At 38.3% G+C, this 14,392-nt stretch overlaps 1 protein-coding gene across 1 annotated transcript in view; it reads right to left on the reverse strand.

Moving 5' to 3' along the window:
- COL9A1 (collagen type IX alpha 1 chain) overlaps positions 1-14,392 on the reverse strand; it is a 125,631-nt gene that overhangs the window by 19,188 nt on the left and 92,051 nt on the right. Inside the window, exon 30 of the mRNA XM_018564831.1 lies at positions 14,144-14,215. Within this exon, the coding sequence (XP_018420333.1) occupies positions 14,144-14,215 (72 nt within the window). The remainder of the gene's footprint in view (positions 1-14,143; positions 14,216-14,392) is intronic.

A 14,392-nucleotide genomic window follows, 5' to 3' on the forward strand; every position in this document is an offset into this window, starting at 1 on the left:
CTATGCCAGATGACACTTACACAGGATTGAGGGAACTAGCTCCTGCAAATTGTCTGACCTGTTTGTAAAGCAAACCCGTGCTTTGGCTTTTCAAAGCACAGGTTTGCTCATTGGCTACTGTCTCTGATTGTACAAATATTTTCCAGGTGACACCTTTGATCAGCTAATTGAGGGATGTCGACCGAAAGGGTGCTGACAGCAGCACACACTATGAAAAATTTCCATTGATTCCTGAAAAACTGGCCGAAATCCGCACAGTGTAAGGGCACCCTTAGCTCAGTGTTGCTCTATTTGGAGCAGCTTGTACAAGGGAAATGAGTCAATGACAATCCCCATACCCTTATATACCAGGCATTTAGTTTCGCTCCCTGTGGCAAGAATGGTGTGCAGGAAAGGTGAGTATATGCAGGAGGGAATTGGACATTAAACTTAAACTGCTACTTTATCTCCAAACACCTAATCACAGATGTAGCTTTTACTAAAAATCGTTTTTATACAGTTTCTGCAACCATATTTGTTTGCAGTGTTTGCTATGTGCTCTAAATTGCTCTTTCTTGTCTTGTTCTTTCTTTTTCGGTTTCTTGACTGTCAGCAAATAAATACAAACAAAGAGAATGAGAGAGGAGGTTCAGAATATTAGAAGAATCAGCTGAGATAAATTGATTAAATCCCAGGAGCAAAACTACTTTTGAAGATATTCCAAGCATCCTACAATTATAAGGAGCTGTTCTCAACACACATTTGCATATGTTTAGTAATCAGTGCAGTCAGGAATTGCCATGGCTGGATTAAAGCTACAGCAGTTTAAATTCTGCAAATCAAACAAATGTAATTTTATTACAAATCCCACATTCCCTTGCAGCTGCACAGTCGACACATCAAGATGGTTTAAAAAGGTAATAGAAAATTAAACAAACTAAGGCAAATAAGTAGAAAAAAACTGTCAGACTAATTACATACAGAGTATGTGATCTGGAATTAAATAAATAGCTGACTAACTGTAAGATGTGATGGTACAAACAGAATCATTTTTGTCACTAGAGAAATGGGATCATATATTATGTTCAGAATTGATTGGAAATTTAATGTAACAAAGCTTTAAACGAATGGAGGGCTTCAGATCTTCTATCATCTGTGGCAGAAACATGCAGATGAACACAATTATTGATGGGGAACTCATCAGAATATTTCCAACAATGTTATACATGAAATACATATACAAAACAACAACATAGTCAAGCCAAATGCAAATAAAGGCAGTGAATTAGGAGCCTGCCATTGCAACTTATAGCACATTTCACAAGACTGACTGAAAAAAAATTATTATTATTATGACCCACTAGACATAAACTTTTGTAACAAGGCAAGCAAAGACTACAGCTAAAGTAATAGGAACTTTCATCTAAAGATAAATTGATCCAAGTTCAATATGTTTACTGTATTTACTACACCCCACATGTTGTAGTTAAAATGGGCAAATTGTCTCCCCATGCCTGTACAAAGTGCTTGGGTGACACTGGTACATTTTTTCCTATGATTCGAGCTTACTCCAGGATACGTATCATGTAAACGTAGGGAATGGTGATATGGTTAAAACCCCTGGATCCTGTTGCAGGATATAAAGCATGGTTTCTGAGCTATAATCCTGAACAAATTTTTCTTAATGTAGCATTCCTTTCTCCTGTTAACATTACCATCCTGTTACATTTCATACCTAAAACCCCCAACCCTAATAGCCCCACTTATGCACCTAATACCCACATCCTATAGCCTTTTTTACCTTGCATGGTATGTCCCCTCTATCTTCTAAAGAAGCAAAATTGCAACACATTTGCTTAGGGTAATGATGACAAAAAGACTGTGTTGAAATGGCTTGGAAGGCCCAATGTTCTCCCCAGAAGTAAAAGCCTTGTTGCAATCGCAACCTCTGCTACCAAGGTCCTTTACGCAACTAGACAAGATATCAAGGTCCTTTACACAACTAGACAAAATACTAACTTGTGCTTAAAGTACTGTATATCTAAAGCCAAAACTTTTTTAGTTATGTATATTGCGTCCCACTGAGGATATTTTTCTTTACCCCCTGTCTTGAAAAGCGACAACAGGAAGCAAGAAGAGATCTTTTCGAAGTAAGGGAATTTTTCCCTTAGACAGTCATAAATGGAACAAGTCCCTCCAATGGAAGATTTTCCCTCAATTCTAGTTACAATGACAACTCAATATTTTGGAATTTCCCTTACTTTCAGTACCAGTGACAATAATCGACAGGAAAAACACAGAGAGCGAATCTGCACAGCAGGGACACAGACAGTAATGTAAACCTGACATGGGTTTTAACCCTTTTCTACTCTGTCCAAAACAAAGAAAGAGTTGGCTTAAGATACACTTTAAGATATTTTGAAGGACTGCAGTTTACATTTTGCTTTAAAAAATAAATTAGGATAAGGCAGTAATAACACACATAATGCTGCTAATTGTGCAATGTTATATGTGTAATAATGGCAATATTTGATAATGCACTGTCAATGTAATTAAGGCATTACAAGTAAAAGTGTTTGCATGTTCAGTAATCAAATGAGTTAAAGCATAGTGTAGACAGTCCACTGCTCCAATTCTTAGATCCCATCCAACTGTGAATCACCCCACAGGTGCAGGCAAAGTCAGCTCGCCCATGGATGACCATAAATAAAATATTTTACTCCCCATGTCTGCAACCTCTCACGCGTTTTATCAATCTGGCTTAATCATAGAGGCCTCTATGATTAAGCCAGATTGGTGAAATGTGTGAGAGGTTGCACACATGGGGAGTTGTTCCACAGCATGTATTTGTTATTTCAATAAATAACTATTTTACCTATGGTGATCCACGGAAGTGCGGCTTGTTTTTGAGGACAAACGAGTTAACGGTTACATTGAATTGCAATCTCAACTCATGCCCGACCTATTACTATATTTTCATTCCCTGAGCTGCTAAAAAAGATAAATGGACCACACATAACACCATGGCAGCAACCTGGACATCAATGGTCTAAATGTATGCAAGGGCACAAGGGGAAAAGAAAAAGAGTATGCACCTACTCCTGCTCTATGCATTTTGCTGAACAGTTAATTCCTATACAGTATGAATACTTTTATGAAAAAAATTTGATTTGTGTGACTTTTTTAAAATAGAATTTTATAAGTGTTCTATCAAGAATACGGTATCTGTAGAGTAGTAATATTGAAACATAAGTCACACTGGTAATATATCATCTGTAAAAAAGTATCTGCTGATTCGCTTTTACAGATCATATAGCACCGAGGTCTGTTTTACGGTCTCAAAACTGCTTCTTGTAGTGTAATGTCTCTATATTTCCCAGTCAGGGGTCTATTACCCCATATATAATAGTCAGTGAAGTTTAAGGGTACTGTTACACATGCTACCGATGTATGTCATTAATAACACTATGTTTGATCCCATCTTTCATCACCTCAGTCTAGAGGCGTAAAGAAGCATTGTTTACAGAGGACCTACTAAGATAATGTTCTTGATTCCACAGAGCACCATACTGTGTTCATACAAGCATTCAATCTGACAAGCCAAGGAAGATTGGGTGGACCTAATTAACTAAGGGTAATCTATTTTATGCATTATCTGTCCTTGAAGTAACTACAGACATTATATGGTCATTATGCAAATTATTTCATTACACCTGTTTGATAATTTGATAGTGTCATGCAACAGCAATCCCTGAAACAGCAGTTTTTGAGGAAACATTAACAGCAATGTTGCAGCTTTCTCCACTATGTATACAGATGAAAATCAAATATGTTAACCATTACTGCAATTTCTATCCACATCTACCAAAATAAAATCGCCAACATTGCTTATAAATACATGACGACCTGCCCCAAGAGGTACATTGACAGGAAACGGAAACAAAAATATTGTCATGCTACAAACCTCAAAATAAATACATACATGAACAAATATACAAATACAGTAGTTTTTCAGACAATTTCAAACATTACCCTGATTCATTGTTTTGGTGTGTAGCCTTTTAAGGAACATAATATTCATGAACATGCTACTCTATAATGACATTCTACATTATGAGAGTATATGTGTAAGGGAAAAGGGGGTAATCCACCATGGCATTATTTAATGTTCCATTTAATGTATATATTTAATGATGTAATTATGTATATACTTTATACTACTTATATAATTATCATATTGCTAATTTAGTGAAGGTAATTTGGCTGCATTAGGTAGCTGTAGGAAATATGGGCTAGCATCCCTAGGCACAATGGCTACAATATCCATCTGGATGACTGGGAAGAGAGATTAAAATGTGCTACCAGGATATAGCAACTTTCTCAGTCCTACCATGTAGATCTCGTGCTTTACAATCTTTATTAAGCGATTCATCGAGAGCCACATTGCATGCTCGCCTAGAAGCACGCTGCTTCTTAGATAAAATAGTACAGCTCTTGGAGTTCATGACACCTCTCCAGCCTGTGTGATTGTAAGGAAGATGATCAATAGGCATCAAGGAAGAAAACTAGACAATACCATAGTTTGCATATTCCCTGCAGGATACTTTGGAAGCTTTAAGAAAAAAGGAAGCTGCAGGTCAACAGATTATAATGAATCCAGACAGCTCGCTTAAACAACAGTTTTTTGAGAATTTAAAGTGCTGCACCTAAAAAAAGTACCTGAAACACAAAACAGAAGTAACATTTCACCAAGTGCAAACTAGCGGTGACTCTTGATTGAGAGACTTGCCATACAGCACTAATGCTACTCCCTTTGGACAGAATAGGAAAAAGTTGTATACCATATGTTGGGCTTTGTATCAGTGCTTAGAGAAGAGGTGGCTTGCTTGGAGCCAAATGTCAGAGGTGCCTACAGTCAAGCTGTCTATGATCAACAAAAATGAAGCAATCCAAAACACTTTTGGAAGTGTGGGTTTGTGGGACATTTGGCCCAGCAGTGCGTTAAGACTTTAAAGCTAACAGGCTGTGGATATGGACTGTTCTAGGGACTCTGCCGGACAAATTACAAATCCTGATCCTGTCATGACTGCAACTGTAAATATGATTCAGCTATTGGATGTAGTGGACAACTGTAAGTGCCCTAGGGGCACCTTAGTGATGGAGGCGGATCACCAGAAAATATATACATATTTCATTATTTGTATGGGAAAATATGGAGCATCTGGCCTGAGGTAAGATAGCCTGTGCTCCCAAACACATACAGTACAAGCGTATACACACACAGGCAGCTCAGTAAATATGCAGGCTCAACCTTACTGAGAAAGTCTCTGCCTGGCTCTACTGCACCTGTCACACAGGCAGATACAGTTTTGCTTCACTGTCCTGCACTGTTAATAAGCTCCATATCTCTAAAGAAGCCTTGGCCCCTGTGCCTGCCACTGTAATAGTCGCACTAGCTAGGCAGGGAGCTTAGTAACGCTGAATCTGTAATTTTATCAGGCTCAGCAATACTGAGCTACAATGAGGATAGAGTATCCACATTGTGGCTTCATTAGTGCCAACTTAGGCGCCCACCTATTTGATCTCAATGGCGGCACGGCCTTGGAAGAGTCACAATTAGGTGTCTATTCACTAAGCTGCCGAGGGCAGCCGAGTGAACAACCGACCCCAAGTGAAGTGAGCCGAACACTGTTCGGCTATTCACTTCAGGCTTGTACGGCTGATTTCAGCCGTATATAGGCTGAAATCAGCCGTACATCGGCTTGCTTCGCATGGCTTCGGGTCGGCCGAACATGCTCACCTGATGGAGAACTGCAGCCGAGGGCGCGTGCAATGCTAGTTTACTATTGGCTATTGCAAATTAAAATAGCCAATAGGAATCTAGCAATGCATTCCTATGGGCAAAAATTATTATTTTTTCTATTCTGACACGGGACCCCTACTGAACCGAAGGGGCCCTGGGGCCGAACTTGTCGAAGGATCGGCCGAAGCTACGGCTAGATCCTTCGGCTGCCTCGCGAATAGACCCTTTAGTGTTTGCACTTGATAAAATATTACTTCAGGAGAATTTATTTTGCTTTTTAGGGGGTTTTTTTAGTGCATCACTTTCAAGTTCCCAAACAAACTGCTCTTTAAGCTAACATTTCAGATTCATTAAAATCTGTTGACCTGCAGAACCCTTTTTTCTTAATGCCGTCATAAAATCCTGCAGAGAATTTGCAAACTGCGGGATTGTCGTGTTTTCTTTCAACACCTATTAATTAGCTTTCTTCACACATAGACTGGAGAGATGTCACCGTAAATGTCCTCCAAGAGCTGCACTATTTTACTTAAGAAGCGGCGTGTTTCTCTACACATCTCCTTCTAATGGTGGCAAAGCCAGATCTACATAGTATGACTGAGGAAGTTGGTATAATCTGATTATTAGTCATTTTTTTCAGTCATTCAGAGGGATAGTGTAGCCATTGAACCTAGGGATGCTGGTTTCAAGGGCTCCCATAATAATCATTACAGGTACAGCAATGTCAATAGCAGAGGTTTCCAAGCCAAGAGAAGATCATCCTGCGTGTGACACTGTCAAAATGTTACAGCAACTATGTAGTTATAACATTTATAACTTGTTTTTTGTTTTTTGAACAACCAGTTAATAGACCCTTCTTTATGAATTGGAAGCCAACTTTAATTTTCCTCCATGTTAGGAGTAGTTACTTAAAGATGTAAAATACTTTAAATATGGGAAAAGAACACAGATCCTTCCTGTAGTTATAATATAACAAATCTCTTTCTGTGATGCAGAAGTGAAGGGACCAGCTCCCCCTCCTATGTCAGGCCAGGTGCTCCTGATTTCCTAACATAAAATAGCTGTATATATTTTCTAATGATCTACTTCTATCACTGAAGTGTCGCTGGAACACTGATCTTTCAGCACTGACAGGGATACTGAGAAGTGCAATACTGTGTACCTTCAAAGCTCTCATTGTCATACACAAATCTCCGCTGCCTCTACTGTTGCTAGGTGTTGTTAGATTGCCAGCCTATATCTCCTACAGCTGCCTAGTGTAGCCAGATTACATTTACTAACTAACAAATAAACTATGTTTATTATATAAATAGTTACAATTATTTACATATTTACCTAATTAAATATATACCTTTAATGGGACATTAACAAATGCCACGGTGGAATACCCCCATGTGTACCTATGTTGTGCACCTATTTTGGTAAATAGGAATATGAAGAATTATGTTGAATGTGCATGGGGTTAGGAAGCTGTGACTTCAAAGAAATTATGTTTTTTCCTTCCCCTTGTCTTATTCTTGGATGAACAGTGGTTTCTAAAGCTGGCCATACACCTATACATTATCTGCAGATTTTCTATGGTCAGATGGAAAAAGTTCAACAGATTCCTCCATCTACGCTTAACTGTGTGGATGGAGGAATCTCCCATTGGGCCAAGCTTCAGTATCTTGCTAGTCGGCCTAGTACTTCCATAACTCTTACCTCCAAGATCTGTCAATTTTTAGCCAAAATTATTAAAATACCTTTTTTACACCTAGAGGTATTGCTTCAGAAGTATTTTTAATATATTTTGGTTTAGAGGATAATAATTAAAAAAGTTCACTAGAACTGAATCACTAAACATACATTTACAACCCACCAGTAGAGACTGAATTCTTAGCAGTCATTGATGGTAGAGTTGTTACAGAAAGCAGATAGTCCTCAGTAGAATTACCTAGAGAATACGCTGGGCAAATGCCATTCACATGGCATTCCCACCATTAGATAGAGCTGAGGAGCATAAGAAATGTATAAATCATCCCTTTCTATTTCTCCTAAACCTGACTTATATCCCATTTTTTAACAGTGACTTATTGTTTCATTCCAATCCATTGGTCACCACAACCATATACCCTTCATTCATTCTGGCCCCTCCAATATTTTGTATATTCCCAAGATATACTTTTAATCATACCTCCTGTTTCTTGTTTCCTGGGCAGCTAGCAGTAAAAACTGCCCCTTTTCGTCTCTTATCCAGATGGTCACAATATCGATTGCATGGTGGAAGACCGTATAGAACGTTTCTAGGTCGGTAGTGCCGCTCACCATGTAAGCATGTCCCTATCTGGATGGGGCATTAACTGCATGGTACCAGCTTCTGTATGACAGCTGCTGAGCTCAGTTACAAGGAGGGCATATGCATGTTCACATCTCATCCACACAGTGATACAGTGAACTCCACTGATGGTACAGGAAAGTTCCTTACAGCAACTCACCACATAAATTGGGGGCAGTGTGTACTTTCTTAGCAGAATGCAGGGGAAAGGAAAACATTATGAGGCTGATTTACTAAAGGCTTTGTGAATGGTCACACAATAAAATGTGTGAAGATTCACTTCAATTACCTAATCACGTTAATAGAAAATCCCTGTTTTCTTATTTTATCTGTATATGATTGGATAATTGAAGTGAAAAAACACACAATTTATTGTATGAACATTCTCAAATACTTTAGTAAATCATTCTCGATGTCTAAAGTCATGTGGGTGCCTTTTCCAGGTCTGGAAACAATTTATTATTAATGACAATTACAAGTCATCTAATATTGATTGGTATGATAAATATTGACTTGTCTTCTCCTGCTATGTGATCTTCAGCCCAAAATCTTTCATAGAAAAAATATTGCTTAAATAGAAGCTTTTGTTAAAAATAATACATATAAATAATACAAATGCTTTGCCATGAGGCCACGTTCCTCCAAAGATCTATTATATATAATATGCAGAATGTATACCTAACCTAAGAATTCTACTACATGTGCTGTAAAGATGTTCTGTACCACCAAGGGATGGAAACTTAACTATATTAGGTCTTCACCTTTGTAAGTATAAATAGCTAAAGTGCGCTCAGTTAGACTAGACCTTACATAAATGGATTTTAAAAAAAATAAATGAATAAATAGACGAGACAGAGAACTAAGCTATACCATTCACTGAATTGTACACTCTCAGTCTCAGTCTCAGACTTCTGTCCATAACAGATCATAGGAGCACATAGAGTGTGAAGAAAACAGAAGATGGATGTAAAGTATAACATAAGCAATTAGTTGTGAAACACAACACAGGCATATTATTGAAAAGAATAACCAGTATGAGGTTTCTTCTGTTTACTGAGCCACTTTCTATGACGTTTAGCAACAAATCAGTTTTCTAAAACTAGAACACTACAAATTGTGTTCTGATTGGTTGCTAAGAGTATTGCACTTTACCTCATGCACCATTGTACTGAATAAGACTGTCCAGCACTCGTTTAATACGAGCTATACATCTTTTAATTATGCTGTGTCCCAAATCCCAGTTAAACTCCACATCTGCACCAGACTATAGTTCAATTATTCGATAATTCCCTAACATAATATACAGTATGTATCTGCCTTCTTCTACACAACTATAACAAAAGTGTCACTCTCTTTGCTTTTGGTTTGTGTATGTACTGTTTATCTAAAGTCCAGAAAATGTGTATGGGGACAATGACACCTTCATTTGGCTTCAAAATATCAAGAAAAGTTAAGCGGAGCAGGGACATCTTATAAGTATGTCACTTCACTAGAGGGGCCAAGACATAAAACTTTTTAATGGGGTTTATCATTAATATATTAATTAAAGGCATTACAGGAAAAGCCATACTGAAGAACACATAGGGGTCTATTCACAAAGCTGCCGAGGGCAGCCGAGTGAATGACCGATCAGAAGTGAAGTGAGCCGAACACTGTTCGGCTATTCCCTTCAAGCTGGTACGGCTGATTTCAGCCATATATCGGCTGAAATCCGCCGTACAGCTGCCAGAAGGTGTAGGGTGGGGTTACCGATTATGCCAAGACAGTGGGTACCACTTTCCAATATTTACAAACACATTCTAAGTAGAAAATCTCTTTAACACTCTAGATACATTTGATGGCTACACAACTGTAAAAAAAATGCAACAATAATGTGCTGCAATTAACTGTATTGAAATGGCATTAAAAACAAACAGGTTACTGGTGACTTATTTGGAAAATAAAGCGCTACGGTTGCCTGTGGAAAATAAGCCTTTTTTTAAGCCTCTCAATTAGCTTCTTAGCAGGATATACCCAGAATCCATATATTGCTAATTTTTACCTAACTTTACCTTTAACATCCCTTGAAACAAAAACTACCTGCTGAGTTCTGATTGTTGTAATTGCTGATCCAAATCAGCTGCTAATGTGAAAAATGATTTACTACACAGCAGTGTGCTAAAAAGTGTCAATTTCAGCATATTTTTATATTACTGTAATAAAGTGAGTCCCATTTGTATCTAAACCCAACAAAATTGCATTATATTGCAGTTTACAAGTGCTTAGATGTTGCTGCATTAGTTTCCTTTTTAATGGGAAGTACAGTAAAGTACCTGTTGATCCTGTCAAAAACGTGTGCCCTTATTAATTCCTGTGGACTACACTGAAATATTAAACAATGTCATCGGCTTTACCAGTTATTTTCTGTGAACTACAAAGCTATGTAATGGTGATGGGGCTGGAGATGAGAATGGGAGGTGTTTATAGTCCAGATCAGGAGAGCAGCTTAGGGTTACAACGCTGCTTGCCCACAGATACAGTGCAGGAAGTGAACGTTGTCACCCTTTTTGCATATGCTAATCCAAGGGTGTAACACATATGTTGGTATCCCAACTAGGGACCCACAATTGATTTTTGGATTCTCAAGTTGTTAAAGCTGGCTATTCATTCAAAATGAGCAACATTTAAAGTGGGTTTCAGTAGAACTCAGTAAAGCTTGTTCTGTTGCATGTATATCAATATAGCTATGGCTCAGAGGAAAGATCATTGTAGGTTTACCTTACTGCTTCCCACTAGTATCTACCTCCAAACAAAGATACATGCTAATTAACCACTTGCTGTCTGCATGTTTTATATAAATTAATGAACAGCAGCCCTCCCAGGAGCGGGATGACTTTTTAAAGCGTCTTTTTGTGCTCCTGTACATGAGAACAATACAGTTAATGTTGGACAGTGCAGATCACACAAAAAGGTTACAAAGCAGATGAGAGTGCCTTTGCACCAAATGATGGCCATTATTATCCCTGGGACTATAAGGAAAGGAAAATCTAAAATCTTGCATTGCCACCAAAACAGGAATAGAGGGTAAATCATCCAGTGGGAGAAGAGATTTACCTAACTTTGGAGAGATTACCTCTCACTTTCTTTGTGTCTACCGGACAGGAAGTGAAGGGATTTTGAATGTAACTAAGTAGCTATGTAAACAGTAAGATATACTTCAAGCACCTGTGTGAGGAGGCTGATTTACTAAGGGCTTGGTCGTACCAAATCCGGACCAGATCTACACGAGTTTCTGCATATGCAGTGCAGTGCGTTTTGTCGCATTTTTGCCGCTTTCCGGTCCGTTAAAAAAAAATTACCCTAAAATGGGCTTTCAGTGCATTCCAGGGTGTTTGCATGCATTTTGTACCTTCCACAGCAGAAAAAATGGGGCATGCTGCAGTTTTTCCACATGCTCTGAAACTGAATGCTGTGATGTGAACTACAGCCCAAAATACCATTGGAATACATTGGATGCATTTTTGATGCGTTCTGTAACTGCTCTGATCTACATCTGCTCTGCACTTGGTGTGAACAAGCCCTTAAGGAGTAAATAATCTTCTTGTGTATATGAGGTATCTTATCTTATCTTATGAAACTTATATCTAGTGTATGTGAGGTATAAAAATCTAATTTAAATAAAAGCTCCTTTTTCAAATAGAAAGGGAATTCATTTCAGAAAAGATTGTGTATTAAAGTAACTTTACAGTTCCAAGACTTTTAGGGTTGACTGACACCAAATGCATGGGGTTGCGCTGTCCATTTTTCCCAGCACAGCCCCAATGCAACACAAGGCAATTTGCCTTCTCATGAATGGACATAGTTCACGCCACCACACCGTGGTGGTGCATCCTGAAGAAAAGTACTGTATGCAGTACTGTTTTTCAGCACAGAGGGCTGTGACAGGGTTCAACCACATTGCACTTCACTGTGCCTGTAGAACTTAATAAAATGTCACTCATGACATTTCAATAAAGTTCTAACAAAGAAAGGTAGACAGTGTGATGCGCCGGGATGAGCGCATTGACATTGTGACAGCCCAGCGCATACTTCCACTTTTGGCACTATGTTATATGTAATCATGAAAATTAGTGAAAAATCTGGTGAAACTAGTAAAAATCTCCTATATTTATAACAACGGTATACAGCTACACTTATATCTCAAATCCATCAATAAAATAGCAATGCCCAGCATTCTCAGGAGTTAAACTATTTACTCCTAGGATGCCGTTAAGTTCAAATTTCATTTTCATCATACAAAATTATTCATTAAAATTAAGATTCAGAATGGGATCTTGCAAGTGTCTTGTGCTGCATTTTCTTTATGTACTTCTTAGCTGGAAGAAACTGTGTTGTTATGCTCATTGTTATCATTATCTCTGCATAATTTGCAAATGTTCCAGGTCTATCTCAATTATGCATTTGTGGCCAAAAAGTGCTGCTTCTCATTTTCCTAATTACATGTCCTCACTGTTACCTGCTGTTTAGCCGCAGGAATATAGAAAGAAAAAAAAGAGATGTAACTCACAAGGTACTGCTACTGTTAAAAATTAAAAGTTAATCTATCTAAAACGTATAGTTTTGATTAGGTAGTTGTAGGCTCCGTCTCATTCTGACATTCTTTGTCAGGGAAACTGTTGGTGAGTTCTCTCTACCTAAATCCCTAGGTCTGGTCACCAGATATGGTTATTAGGCATTCACTCATTCCACATACATACCGTACATATTTTACATTACTAAGAATGAAGCAGACAGAGTGAGACTTTTCCTACTGAAGAAGAAGAGAAGCTCTCTGAAACGAAGGGGTTTATTTACTAACGGCAAATAAGCTGTTCACTTTGCAAGGGAATTTTTCACTTTGCAGGGGAAGTTTCCATTAACTTTAATGTTGCAAAGAATACCCAATCATGTTCAAGGAAAAAAACAGTATTTGTTTGCATATGATTGGATGATGGAAGTCAGCAGAGCTTCACCTCATTAACTAAGCTGGGGAAAAACTTCCCCTGCAAAGTGCAAATTCACTCGCAAAGTTCATAGGATGTTTTGCCTTTAGCAAATCAACCCCTAAGGCCTTGTTCACACCAAGCGTGTTCCGGGAGCAGAGCAGAGGAGTTACAGACCGGAGCAAAACTGCTTCCAATGTATTCCAATTGTATTTTTAGCTCCAGTTCACATTGCAGCGTTCAGTTCCAGAGCAGGTAAAAAAAACTGCAGCAGGTCCTATTTTACCTGCTCTGGACCTACTCTGGAACACATGCAAACGCATCAAAAACGCATGCAAACGCCCTGGAACGCACTGAAAACTCATTTTAAACACACAAAAAAAAATTATGCGGGACGCATCAAAAACGCGGCTAAAAACGCGGCACAAACCACTGCACTGCGTGTGCAGAAGCTCAAGCAGATCTGAACAATGACTTAAAGGCAGCCAGTAGAAAGCTATCACCAGAAGAGTCAATAGAGTTGATTTATTAACCCTTTCGCTGCCAAGCCCTCCGGAACATTTTTCAAATCAGCTGGCCAAGCCATTTTTGAATTTTCTGCAATATAGTCTGCTCACTTTGCAAGGGAATTGCACTTTGCAGGGGAAGTTTCCCTTAGCTTACTGAATGTCGTGAAACTCTGCTGACTTCCATCATCCAATCATATGCAAGCAAAAAAATATTTTTTTCATTTTTGTTGAACCTGTTCGGGTATTCTTTGCAAAGTGAAACTTCACCACATTCACTAAACTAGCAGGAGACATCTCCTTGCAAAGTGAATAGTAAATCAATCCAAATGAGACGTATAAGACACCAGAATGAAATTCAATGTGTCCAAAGACTTACCCAACATGTGAAAAACAGTTTTGGGTGGACTGACCATTTATTTATACAGAATAATGAGTTTATAGTTCTTATCAATATTTGTGTGCACTTAAATTGCAGTATACAGTTATTAATAAAATGTGCCGACTTTTGACTTTATGCCATATAAGCAGCCTTTTTTATACCAATCCTCTGTTAATGTGTATATTTTGTGTGAACACTCACCCTGTCACCTTTAAGTCCAGGAAGACCTGGGGGTCCTGGCAGGCCTAGGAATCCAGGATCTCCTCGAGAACCCTTAAAAAAAATCACATTATGGAATTCAGCAAACAACATCTACAATTTAAGTGCAAAGATTGTGGTATAATGGATGAGATGTATCATGAAATACTTTAAATAAAGCAAATTAAAAATAAAAGAGACTGATCTATTTATTCTTATTTATTCTGTTTTCCCTTGTGAGACACCCCCCCC

Source organism: Nanorana parkeri, unplaced genomic scaffold, assembly GCF_000935625.1.
Source record: "Nanorana parkeri isolate BGI_ZX_2015 unplaced genomic scaffold, ASM93562v1 scaffold785, whole genome shotgun sequence".
NCBI lineage: Eukaryota > Metazoa > Chordata > Amphibia > Anura > Dicroglossidae > Nanorana > Nanorana parkeri.